The sequence below is a fragment of the Notolabrus celidotus genome, chromosome 19 (assembly GCF_009762535.1).
Source record: "Notolabrus celidotus isolate fNotCel1 chromosome 19, fNotCel1.pri, whole genome shotgun sequence".
Classification (NCBI taxonomy): domain Eukaryota; kingdom Metazoa; phylum Chordata; class Actinopteri; order Labriformes; family Labridae; genus Notolabrus; species Notolabrus celidotus.
In genome coordinates, this window is record NC_048290.1 from 11,949,977 (window position 1) to 11,963,531 (window position 13,555).

The 13,555-nt window shown below is 40.9% G+C and overlaps 1 protein-coding gene across 1 annotated transcript in view; it reads right to left on the reverse strand.

The window, feature by feature from the left end:
- The window catches only part of LOC117830661 (potassium/sodium hyperpolarization-activated cyclic nucleotide-gated channel 1), an 88,368-nt gene extending 76,982 nt beyond the window's left edge, over window positions 1–11,386 (reverse strand). Inside the window, exons 1-2 of the mRNA XM_034708868.1 lie at window positions 10,555–11,386; window positions 2,219–2,642 (exon numbers count right to left, since the gene is read on the reverse strand). Coding sequence (XP_034564759.1) covers window positions 2,219–2,642; window positions 10,555–10,904 — 774 coding nt within the window. The 5' untranslated portion in view covers window positions 10,905–11,386. The remainder of the gene's footprint in view (window positions 1–2,218; window positions 2,643–10,554) is intronic.
- Window positions 11,387–13,555: the final 2,169 nt, after the last annotated feature.

A 13,555-nucleotide genomic window follows, 5' to 3' on the forward strand; every position in this document is an offset into this window, starting at 1 on the left:
TTTTGAGCATACTGAAGTCAGACACAGCAACATCCAGAGAATGGAAGGGAGTGGAGAATGAAGCACTGTGAGAGTGAGAACAGGCATGCAAGGAGGAGAGCCAGAGAAGAAGAAACAGGCAGAGTTTGATAAGCAGAATGGAGACAAAGAGGAATGACGGAGCGTGAGAGAGACGAGCTGAGAGTGCAGGCCTGTAAGCTCTGCTCTTGTATCCGAGCATTTCTGACACATCCCTACATACTGCACTGCCTGCCGCCCTGCATGCTCGCCGCAGAATTTCATTAACCTTGAGGCAGCGCCTATTTGTGTTTCTAACCTGGTCCATACCGTCTCATCCTCCCACTGCATACAGCTGTGCAAACTAGACAGCAGTGTCATATATAGGAATACTAGGATTCATAATCGACTTCACGCATGCCACGATTATCTATAGGGTGCTCTCCTTCAGAATGTAGGTTGTAATATGTGGCTTTATATCCTGCCCTGAATCTGAAATTGATGTTTAAATTGAAAAAGTCAGCTTTTTAGAATCCAGCATGGCTCAGCACAAATGCTGTGTAAAAACTGAATTCCTCATCTCTTCTCTCCTGTGATTTTAGCAGTTATTATTTACCAACACTGCCGAAGGGAACAGAGTGCAACTGAAATCTCATCTGTCACTGGATTTAAATGAATCCCTCTAAGTATTGCTCTAAATGCAATGTAATAAAAAGGTTTCCTGATCCTAAAAAACTCCATTGTAGGAGTCTATTAGAGTAAGAACAGTTTGGTTAATCTATAATCTAGACATATATTTGTGTGCTTGATTAGTGTTCTCTGATTCTTGCTCAAACTTTCCTATAATTTCACAAGGTTTGCTGAATACTGCTGTGCTGAAGCATGAAAATGCTTTGTTTTTTAAATGCCAGGTTATACAGTGAGTGTATGAAACACAATTTAAAACACAAACTGTCAGAAATACACGAGGCAACACAAACAGTGTAAAAGTCTGCTGCCTCACAGGTACTTAGGCACAAAGATGATCTTTTCCTACTTCATAAATGTTCACTGATCCGTAGCATGGAGGCTGGGAATTGGACACCCTGCATAATTTCACTATGTACATTAAATTCTATGCGCACGATGTCCATATATCTTTCAGTATGTCTGTAAACCTTTTACATTGTACCCATTTCCAAAATTGCACTCAATGTTTTGGACATCTATTCTTATGCAACACATACCCTGTATATCAATTTTGTCTTTTATGATTGTCACCTGAGGTTGAGCCCTAACAACAGCACAATTTGCCTCATTCATTGTAACGCACAGCCTGGAAAACAGCATCACAGCATTGATAACAACAGGCAGAGTCAGACAGTAAGGGAGGAGCAGGGTGCTTTGGGGCAAGGACAACCAGGACGAGGTGTGTAAGAGAGGCCAGCTCATTAAAAAAGGAAAGGCACTATGGTCAATCATTTACATTTTTATCTCAACACAATGTAACGTACGTCTGCTTTGGTCATGATGTCCAAAATGTATCAGTCTGCTGGAGTGGTTCGGTCAGGATACGAGGAGGCACAATCTTTCTATCAATCAGTGTGTAATGAAATCGTTACCAGGAGAAGGAGGAGAGCGGAGCTTTGTTAAATAGTCTGAGTCAGGGAGTGCAATGACTCAATGGAGAGTAATAACGTATCACTCCCAGTAATGTCCACTGGGCTTTGACCTTGTGGAATGTTCGCACCAAATCCACACCCGTGTCGAAAGACCCCTAACACCAGCCACCGAACACAAAGAAAGTAGATTATGTAGCCTTTAATAAACCTTACTTGGATTCCTCTCAAAAAGATTATACTCTGAGAATGTATGTACTCATTTTATAATCAGACTGAAGCATTTTTTCCAGGAAAAAAAGATTTCTCCAGGAAAAAAATGGAGGCAATTATATTTGACTTCTGGTTTTGAATTAATTTCATCCATCAGTGAGCTGAAACTGGCATTTCCAGTTGTTATCCGCAGATAAGCCTTCTGACCAGTGATGATTGACAGCACCTATTAGATTTATACCTGCGCAATCCTGTCCTGTGCTGTAACCTTTCAAGGTTGTTACCAGGCTGCTTAGGAAAACACCCAAACAGAGTACAACAACAAGAAAACAATCAAAAAGAAGAATCTTTTTTCCTACTTTTTGGCTTTTTAGTGTTTTTCTGCATATTACACACAAAAGTATACGCACCTCCTCCCACTGATGAATGTATCTGATGAGTCGGGACAGTCTCAACAGACGCAGAAGACTGAGGATCTTGGTGAAGCGGACGATTCTCAGGGCACGGGCCGTTTTATATACCTCAGAGTCAAAGCCTTTCTCTACTATTAAAAAGATATAATCCACTGGAATGGAGGAGAGGAAGTCCACAACGAACCAGCTCTTTAGGTAATTCATCTTGATGACCTTGGGGTCGAGGATGATCTCGGAGCTCTCCTCGTTGACGATCCCCGTTCTGAAGTTCATGACCAGGTCCACCAGGAAGATGGTGTCTGAGGCCACATTGAAGACCAGCCAGGTTGTGGTAGTCTGCTCTGAGAAGAAGGTTATTCCCACAGGAATGATGATTAGATTACCCATCATCATGATGAGCATTATCAAGTCCCAGTAGAACCTGCAGAGCGACAGATATGAACCAGTTATCCAAGGGAGAAACATGTAGAAAGCAAATACAGAGAGTGCATTTCTTCAAAATGTGAAATCCCTTTTAAGTATTTGCTCGGGACTATAAAGCTGTCCCCCTTTTTCAGACAGATTCTCCGTCAAAGCTGTGAGGCCAAGAAAAGAGGCAAGAACAGTGTTAGAGGAAAGTAAATAATAATATACAGACTTGAAAGCAGCACTGTGAGACAGGACTTAATCACAGTGGTGCGTTGGGATAAATGCTAACGCCAGCCTGCTAACTTTCTCACAATGCCAATTTTAACTGGTGTTTAGGAGGAATAATCTTTCATCATGTATCCTATCTAAGTCTAATAAGTCTAAGTAAACTAAAGTACTTGATAAAGTAAAATGGTGACATGATGGTGGCGCTAAACGAAAAGTTAAGGGATATATGGTTCATCCTGAGGGTAACATAAATGTTGGCTCCATATTTCAGAACAATCCATCCAATAGATGTCAAACATTTCGCTCAAAACCACAAATGTACACCACATGAGGGCACTAGAGGTCAAGACTGAGGATCACAAAAGTAGCATATTCCTCCTCTGGGGACCATGCATTTCCAAATATCTCATAGGACTCGCTGACCAACAGTCTTAACCCAAACCCATGTGGCTACTTGCTAATGTAGCTAAACATCAAAATCAAAGTACATTTTCTGCTATGGGCGTTCTGCTTATACGTTTTAATACGTTCTTATACGTTTCCTCAATTCTCTACATTGGCAATTTTTATCTTAATTAACGCTAAAGTTTGATAGCTCAAGTACTGTTTTAACCCCCTTCTGCTGTATTCCAACAAAAATCATATGCTACAATCAAGCGGCAACCTCCAGTCTAAAAATATGAGTCCAATGAGGAACTGCTAAAAACTGCAGTTCATCAAGGTTACACTTGAGGCTGGCTTCGAAAGTACCGGAAATCACATACACACCAATTCAAAAAAGACGATCTTTACAGCAAAAATAAACATGTTTACAGCCTGGTACAAAAGACGAGTGTAGTCTGGATAGGGTGAATTTTTTTCTAATGCAGCAATTTCAAAGATATTTAGATTACGAGTCTTCCAATGAGAGGCACAGCTGACTTGATTGACAGGTGTGAACACTGCAGCTGTTGGCTAGGAGGCTTAAACCCCACCTCTTTACGTCACAATCGCTCGATAGCAGTAATATGGCTGCCGACGCCGATTGGCCTCAAAACAGCGCTTCAGAAACAAATGGGTGACATCACGGATACTACGTCCATATTTTATACAGTCTATGGCTGCAATGCCAGACAAAAGCTAGCATAAACATTTAGCTACTTCTTGTCTAATGGTAGCATTAGCTTGGGCTTTTACACCCTTCAATTCATAAACTGATCAACAGCAACATTAGCATTCAATCACTTCCAAGTTAACTGAAATGTTAGCTAGCATATTTTAGCTAATGGGTTATCAAATGTGTTTGACTCTGAAATATAACTGAATATTCCTCCACTGTTCTTTCCTTTCAGTTGCCTCTCAATGTAGCAGCAGTACAATGGTCATGGTTTGTCTTATTATCCACTTTACTTTGGTGTAAAACCTTTAAACCACAATATTTACATCACAGCATTTCAGCATCTCCTCAGAGGAAAATGGCTGCCATGTGAATACAGCGAATATTTCTCAATAACTAACAATAATAGGAATACAAATTTTGTGGCTGTCAGGGCTGGACAAAAGGTCCAGCCCTGACTAAGTTGTTATCAATCAGTCTTTTCAAGTCAATGCCCAAACTTCACTATTATTCAAGGACATCAAGGAAAGTGCTGCTAGGCTAGCACTTACTGTATGAACTGAGGGGCCTGTTAGAATGAGACCCTCGCATCCTCTCTGACTGTGTTAATGTGTCTGACCTCTGTCCTGTGATGAACAGAGTCAGAAGTGATTCATCAGCACCCCTCTCCGCTCTTTTCACTACATGTCCCAGTGCTTCGATAAAGGCTGTGCAACCATGAATGAAAATAGATGCTTTCAGGAATCCTATCTCATGCTAAAAACTCTCCACTGACGCCATCCTCTCTGCCTGCCTGCCTGCCTCGCTGCCTGTGCACCGCTGATGTTGAGGATTGAAATGGACTTGCTGGCTGGTTGGCAGGCTGCCTGTCTGGCTAGCAGACCATCCACGCGGTAATGGATCCGTTTGAACGAGTTAAGATGGGGCCTTGACTTTATAAATATCCTCGGATCATGTGTCCAATAATTGTCTTCGTTTCAACTGCGTAGTGGCCATCTAGGTGTTTCAGAATATCCACTATAGGTATTTTTACACCAGCAGGTATCGAACTGAGGCCTGAGAGTGGCCTTTTCAAATGCAGATTGACTTCACACTATGAGCAGTACATCAAAGCAGAGAAGATCTTTGAAGTTCCTGATGCTACCTGTTCCAACTACATTAACAATGATGATGGTTTTTCAGTCTATTGATGTTCATTAATCTGACACTTAAGGATCTTATGCTTATTGTTACACATGTTTAATGTAAATAAGAGTCTTCAGTGCCTGCACCTGGTTTAATGCACCATTTATATTGCTTCACATCAAGAAACGCAGAAAAGAACGTTTCATTCGTGAGGGGGTAAAAAGTTAAATACAGATTTAACAATAATTAGCAAGCTGTTTTTGGAAACTTATTTAAAAGATTCATTATTTTAGAAATTTTACTCCAGATTATTATTATTATTAGACGAGGTTAAGAAAGAGTTACCAGAACAAAAAAAACAATACAATGGAATGAGTTAAGAAATAACTTGAGAAAAAGTCTGTGCCAAAATGTTAGAAAGCTGTTGTTTTGACTCTTGACTCTTTAAAACCAAACGTTAGTCGAAAGCCCAAAACATTGATGAAGTATTTATATGAATATAATCAAAGGCTTTGTTTTCAAACTGAGAGCCAACAGAATGCCCACACCTCTAAGACATTTCTATTCCACTGATGGCTTGAGTAGGTGGTATTTATACTGTGCATGACCTCTAAGACACCCACTCATCTAATGAATAAAACATCCTTTCACTTCTAGATTTAGAAACTCGAAAATGGTAGACTGCAAGCCACGCTGCATTAAACTCTGTGTTTACATAGTTTAAAGTTTAGAGGAAAAATCTCTTGGAAATGAAGAACATTTTAGACGATGGGTGTTTTTATGGCTGTAGCTCCCTTGCACTCTGAATCTGCCCCTTGAACTTTCTACTGTATTATACTGACTTCTTGCTTTAGTGCTCCAGCTCTGGTAATGAACCAAGCTCCAGTAAAGCCAGTAGCTGAGGGCAGAGCAACATTCCCAAAGCAGAAAATCCATGTCTCACTAATGATTCGCATTAGTGTGTAACCTCTGTGGTTGATTAGACAATACTGCTACAATTCAAGCTGGCAAATTCCTTTTCGTAGGTTTCTTGTGTGCAACAAGTGCTCCATCATAGAAACAGAGGGAACCTCATGCAGGTTCACTCAGTACAAGTCTGACACTAAGCAATACAAAGAGTAACACATGCAAGAAATGTTTAACTCCTTCATGGATGTTCTGATGAGAATTTTTTTTGTGATTTCAGATCAAACAAAGAGCTTTAAGAGCGTCTTAAAGCTGTTTGCTAACTGCATTAAGTAGCAGAAGAAGATGAATGCTAACTGCATTAAATAGCAAAAGAAGAACACATTAGCCACAGTCGCTGGAAATACTTGTAGCAGACACTAAGCATGGCTGTAAAATGTAAACATACAGGCCAGGCCGGTGCGTCACAGTAACACTGATATAAAGGTCGAGACAGTGCCCACAATAGCAAGTACCCCTTACTGCAGGGCTACTGGCTAATAGCAGCGCTTCACCCCAGTGCTGGTTAACACGACTGCCACAGAAACGGGGCGTTAACGAGACAGGTGTGTAGTAGAGTGTTTACTTTTACTGTCTACACCTACAGCACAACAAATGTTGTGCTAGTTGTTGTTGTGTCAACTTGACGGTTCAAATCTGCTGTCAGAAAGTTTGATTACAAATAATCGCTGAGTAAATGCCAGTGATTATCAAATAGTATTTTGGCTTGAAATGCCAATGAAGATGGACACGTTGGGATTCTTAAAATCATAAGCTTAAAACTTGCATTATCATTTCAGCAAGATAAAAACATTCAATTTAAATGTCTTCTGGTGGTTAAGAGGAAGAAAGGGACACTAATTTTCTCAGCAATACACTCTACGTGTAAGGCCAAGTTTAAAAGGCAAGAAAAATGATGGTGAGAATATAAGAAAAACTGCGTGGCATTTTGACTATGATTAGATGATGCTCTGTAATGGCTGAGAGCACACCCATGTGTCCACTCTGAAAGAAAACATCACTGAGAGTCTTTCAGAGGACGACAAAGGCCTCTCCTTAGCATAAGCAGAGGCGTATGAGGCCTCTCTGAAAATCTATGAATAATGAATATTACTAACCTGCCATTAAACTTTAAGCAGCCACTGTGTACAAAGAATATGTCCAATATTGAGTTTCAAACACTCCCACAAAGCGATATAAAGCCCATGTGAATGGCGGTGTCATTCAGGGACTGTTCTTACGTAAGAGTTTTCATTAAAGGACCATGCTGTGGGTTTTGTTTTCTCTTTTCGGGGACGTGGTTCAAGGTTCTGCTGCAATAAATGTTTAACATCCTTAATTATAGCACAGTGAGGTTTCTTGGTGGTCAAACAAACAAAAAAAAATGATTAGGTTGTAAAGTTGATCCCTAAAGTAGAGGAACAGATTACCTTTTGAGCCACAGTGCAAGCGGAGCTGCTAGGCAAACCCTTCACCTCCATCATTTATGCACCAGCAGGAGAGGCAGCTTGAAGTATTGGGATGTAACCTCACAGCACTGTAGCACTTTAAAGCCAGGAGGCAATCGCTCTGGTATGGAAGGGCTGTGTCTTTAAAGTGGCTTGAGGACAAGGACTGCCTATGAAAAACCGCCCTTTGCAAAATGTCATGTGGAAGGAAGGAACCTGAGGGGGGCCGCGAGAGTGAAACTGTTTCCAATATAACTGAAATAAAAAGGCTTCAAGAGCTTCGATGACATCACAAAATCCCAATCAATGGCCCATTGTGTCTATTATTGTACATATTTAGAATGTAAATTAAGACATACAGTGTCATTTCTCGTCTTTGACCTGTTCTCTTGCACTTTTCCTCCAAATTTAACCACCATCTAATGGAAAATTTAGCATACAGAAGGCTTCAAATACAGCCAGTAAACTTTAGACGAAAGGTTGATTAACTGAAAATGTGTACAATTTAGGTACTTGTCTATCAAATATCAGAGAGATATGTTGCAGAATGACACTGCCTTTTAAATGAATTCCTTTTCTATCTTTTTCTGTTCCTAAAAACAGCTGATACACTCCCTATAGTCAAAAAACGTTAAGCTAGGAACATGGAAACATTGGAATCATATTTCCTTGCTTTCTTTCATTTTTGTTCATTCCTGTGGTAATAATTGGCATTTAAACACATCTATATCAGTTATAATGGTCATTTTTGAATATTTCCTATCTCATAGGGCTGTGAGTGTGGTTTTCATTCAATTCATATACAAGTTTCAACCACAACTCAACACGTGCTACAAATTTTCCTCATCTGTTTCATACTTTCAAATGTTTGTGTGAAACAAATCAACTAACCTTAACCTAAAACAAAGAACCCATATTCCTCTGCTCTGCCTCTACCCTTTAGTCACTCTTTCAGAGGGGGCAATCTCCTTACATAATTGTTTTCAGAGACTGTTAAGCCCATTGACTGTTGTGTTGGGCTTTTAATCCATGCCCACTGTCATTGTACATCTGTGTGTGCAGATGGGCGTGTGCATATGCCTGTGTCATTGTTTGGGTGGTTACAGGAAATCCCAGTGGAGGATTAATTTTCTAGCAGAGCTCGGGATTGTTGCACTAAAATCTAATGGTTTCGTATAAATATATTTCTGTATTAATACAAGCAAGCTAGAGCTACACGGTCATATGAAGAGCAGAGTGAAACAGAGTGCTGCACAGACTGGGGCCTGCAGTGAGTTCAGCACCATGGACAGCTCCATGTTAAAGGCAGAGGGAAGACCGACATGCCCCGGCACGTTACATGTAGCTTCAGTGGAAAACTGAGATGATTGTCACCATCAAGCTGTGTCAGGGGACTCTGGTGCACAGACTGGGCCAGATGAGATGCTTAATTGGTTTGAGTGGTGAACTGTAAACATGCAGCTTGTGGAGAACCAGCTCTGGCTCTACCTGATCTCATTTGTTTGCTGTTTGAAGTCATTGTGCTGGAAATGTGGGACAAATTAAACGCAGCTTGTCTAAAGTCAAACTGACCGTTCTCACTCTCTGGAGCGTTAACTCACTGCATTTGAGCCTGGAATTGTTCAGGTGAGAGAGTTAAGAGCTAATGGAAAAATTGACACCTAATATAGACCAGGAGTTCCCAATGTGGGGGTCACAAGACACTAATAGGGCATCCTGAGATGTCTTCCAGAAATGTTTGTATTTTTTAAGTCATCTAAAATTGCATATTTGACCCATTATTGTAAAAATATTGAAAAGAAAATAGTAGATACATATGAAAATACCTTGCAACCTTACATTTTTTTCATTAGTTTTCTGCCTTTCTTTGTTGCCAGATCACTCCTATGGTTAAGGTTAGGGGTTATTTAACGTAGCAGCATGTTTATTCATAACAGCACAGTAAACACAGCCACATAGTTAATTTTCTGCATACTAGCTAAATGAAATATGAAGAAATGTTTAAGCACTTTGAGGGACAGTTGGGGTCACAGGTCTTTGGAACCAATATTTTGGGGGTTACAGGCTGAAAAGTTTTGGAACTCTGTTATCAAGCACTGTGGAACTTACTTGCCTGCTTTGCCTACAAGGGGCTGTATTTTTTGCAGATTATATTATAAACTCTGACATAATGTGCAGTATATGCTCTTTTCTAGTAAATCTACATACATAAAACTAGTCACAGATGTCTGTAATTTCCAGGATGTGACACTCATTTGTATGCTCGGTATGTAAATTGTATTAGGGACGATTAATGGCTCTTTATGTATTACTTGTGGCATTTGGGACAGAGAAATTGATAGATGGTTCTCCTGCTGCTCCTCTTTAACATTCCATCACATTTCCAAAACACATCCCTCATGCATCAGTGCTGCTGACCGTTTACTGTGCAGCTCTATCATTACATTTGTAATTCTAATTGCACCTAATTAACGCGAAACACGCCTATTTTTCCTCTTTATTCGTCTCCCAGCACGATTTTCCGCATTCTGTGCATATATTTTGGCGTGCAGGCCCATCGCTGTCTCCCCGCCGCCTACAATGAAATGTTTACACCCGTGATGGTGCAATGGCACTGTCACGTTGTGTCCAGGTACACAGGGACGTGTCGCAATGAGGACCTGACAGTGGAGTGTGGTGCGTGTGTTATTGTGGCTGAGGCAGAAAACGTGCTGCTTGCATTAGTGTGTGTTTGTCAAATGATGACATTCAGCATGCTTCTTCCAAGGACATCTCACTGATACACCTTTTGGAGCCTGAACGCGTCCCTCATATTACAATAGAAATGCCGCAATGAGACAAAACACACACACTCTGACGGAGCGCGTTTTGGATAATGATTGCCCGAACGCTGAGGTAGATTAGCGCTTCTGGGATGTGTGTGTGTGTGTCTGTGTGTGAGGTGTGTGTGTGTGTGATTGTGGTTGTATGTGTGTGCGCGCTGATGACAGAGCGTTATGTGTGAAAGTGTATATTCTGCAGACCGGGTGACGGGAGGGGGGTAAAGGAGGAGGTGAGAAGCAGGTGTCTTTTCCAGCCCTTACCTAAAATCGCTATATGGATGAATGATCCAGTATCCGGCCGTTTGCACCCTCTCCTGCTCTTTCTCCACCGCTTTCTGACTGCCGAACATACGTAAGGAGAACTTATTGACTCCGGGCTGCATCATGGCCCCAAATTGCCTCTGCATAAACCCGTGTTGCCTGGCCGCCCCCTCCAGATCGTCAAAGCCGACCATGGCCTCTTCGCGCTCCCCCTTGAAGCCCACAGAGTTGCCATGGTCCTTCTGGCTTCCCGTGTTATTTTTCTGTATCGAGTCTTGCCTCTGAAAAACATTATTCCCATCCGCCTTCTCCTCCTTGCTGCTGGAGAACGAATTCGATTTGTCTTCCATGGTGTTTGGACTTTTCCCGTTTTTTTCTTCCTCGTCTTTGCGGCAAAAAAAGCGTTCCGGCTCCGGGCTCGCGAGGGCTGCGCGCGCTAAACTCGAGAGGACCCGCCGTCAGCTCTCTCTCTCTCCCTCTTTCTCTCTCTCTCTCTGTCTCTCTCTCTCTCTCTTCTCCTGTGTGTGTTTTTTTTATGTCCTTCAAAAGTGTTCGGCTCCTCTGCCTTCAGTGTGAGTGCTGCAAACTGAGACAGGGAGCCCGAGAAGCCGCTGGATCAGGTTTCTTGGGTTACCGCCATCTACCGACGGCCCCAGCTCCTGCCGTCCAAAGCCTCCTGTTCTGCCTCGCGCTCCGCACGGCACTGCGGTTTAACTGGCACATGCCCCTGCACCTTATTTACATAATGTGGATCATGATAGCCCCCCCTCTCCCCCTCCCCTCCCTTCCCTCTCCTCCTCTGTCATCACTTTCACACATGACAGGAGGAAACCAATATCACAGGAGCACAGCGAATTCAACTCAGTGGTAAAGGGAGTTATTAAAGAGCATTTTTTAAAATCAATTGCAGCATCAGTGTGTGTTTGTGAATGTGTGTGTGTGCTTCCTGGTGCTCCTCCTGGCTGCAGGTTTGCTTCCCACTGAGCAGTGATAATAGAAGACATCATGGTGAAACAGATTGTAATGTCGGTGTGATCATATTGGTCGTTTGAGGAAAACTAGGAGAACATCTTGCGGAAATCACACCTTTTAAAAGGTGTTGCAGATATGGGCCAACATTTACAGTACAGTGGGTGCACTCACTGTACTTCTGGAGGCCTAGGCTCATGGTGGCTTGCATAAAAGCAACCTGGACTTAATGGAATGCACTGCAAAAACACACTTCAAATCAAATAATCTATTAAGTGCATTTCAAGTCAGAGTAAATGTCTCCATAATGCATTGTGGAAACAGTTAAGGATAAAAAAAACTGCACTTATATTTCCTTTAAAATGTTTCCCCTCTTCTGAAATCTGTTGAATTGATGTAATAGCTGTTATTTATTATTTTTTCTCTGGAAGTGTTCTTTGAATTTTAAAGCTCACCATAGTTTTTGATGAAGCACCTGCATGGTGCCACCCAAGCAGTAACCTCCAGTATACAAATATGAGTCGAGTGTTGAAAACTGCAGTTAATCGCAGATCCGCTTGAGACTGGCTCCAGAAGTACCAGAAACCAAATACACACCAATTCAAAGAAGACGATATTTACAGCAGAAATAAACATGTTTACAGCCTGGTACAAATGACGAGTGTACGTAGTCTGGCTAATTTCTCGATCGGCACACACTGTACAGGGGGTGAATTTTTTTCTAAAGTGGCAATTTTGAAGATATTACGTCCATATTTTCTACAGTCTATGGTGCCACCAGAGAGCCCAAATGATTGGAGTTGGTTCCTGATTTCATAAAAATGTTGCTTACTCAAGTAATAACAGTCAACTGATAAAAAAAAAACATTCCTTTTTAAAGAATTGCATTGAAATGTTGTCACGGTGAGGGAAAAACTGAAGGGGGACCGAAGCGCAGATTTTAAATAAAAAGGTTTTAATAAACAAAGAACAATACGTATAAACAAAAGTTACTGAAATGTCCAATGACTAAATCCAAACAGAAACGCCAACACATGTGACACACAACACAGGAGAGACAAAAAATGATCCAACACAGGACAGGGGAAGCAGAGGAACTAAACACAGAGTAATCAACACAGGTGTGAACACAGGACACAGGTGAAACTAATGAGGGTAATCAAAAATTGAGGGAAACACACAAGGGCAGGAAGTAAAACTAAACTAGAAGCACAGGGATCAAGAACTACAAAATAAAACAGGAAACACAAGACAAGGCTTAGAAACGCACGAAAATACAACGAGACATGGATCACTAAAACACACAAGGAAGACAAAGGATAACTAATACAGAATAAACATCAGGCGGAACCAAGGCAAGAAATACAAGGAAAAAACTAAACTAAACATCAACTCATGACAAATGTGATTCAACTAGAGTAAGCATGTATACTCAAAGCAAAGTATTGTAAGTATTAAAGGTCACTTTATCTGTGATACAATCTATTGTGCCTCATGCATTAATGTAAAAGCAACATAAACTGTTGGCTGGGGTGCAGTTCATTTTTCACAATCCTATAAGGCTACAAAAACTTCAATTATTGATGAATTAGCTGACTTTTGTCCGGATAATTAGCTTATTATTGGGTTCATAATACTCCACAAAATAATGAAAGGTCAAAACAAAATTATTTTCAGTAATTTTAAAGTAAAATAATTTTAAAAAGATATTTGAAGCAATGTACTTTTTTAAAGAAGCATACTACATTAACATGAGGGAAAAAATCCTACGTTTTCCAGAATTAACTACATTATTATGTCAAAATTACATTTAAAAAAAGTTTAAAAAATCTGAATTTACGATATACAGTGCCTAAAATGCACTCTACTGATATGCTTTCACAGCATTAGCTGAAATGTCTCTTATTCCACCACTAGTCTGCCTGAATCATCATCATCATCCAGGAAGCAGCTGTATCAGCTCAACTGATCCAGGAGAGACACTGCAACATTCATCAGATCAGAGCAGGCTTTACACCTGAAAAACTGCAAA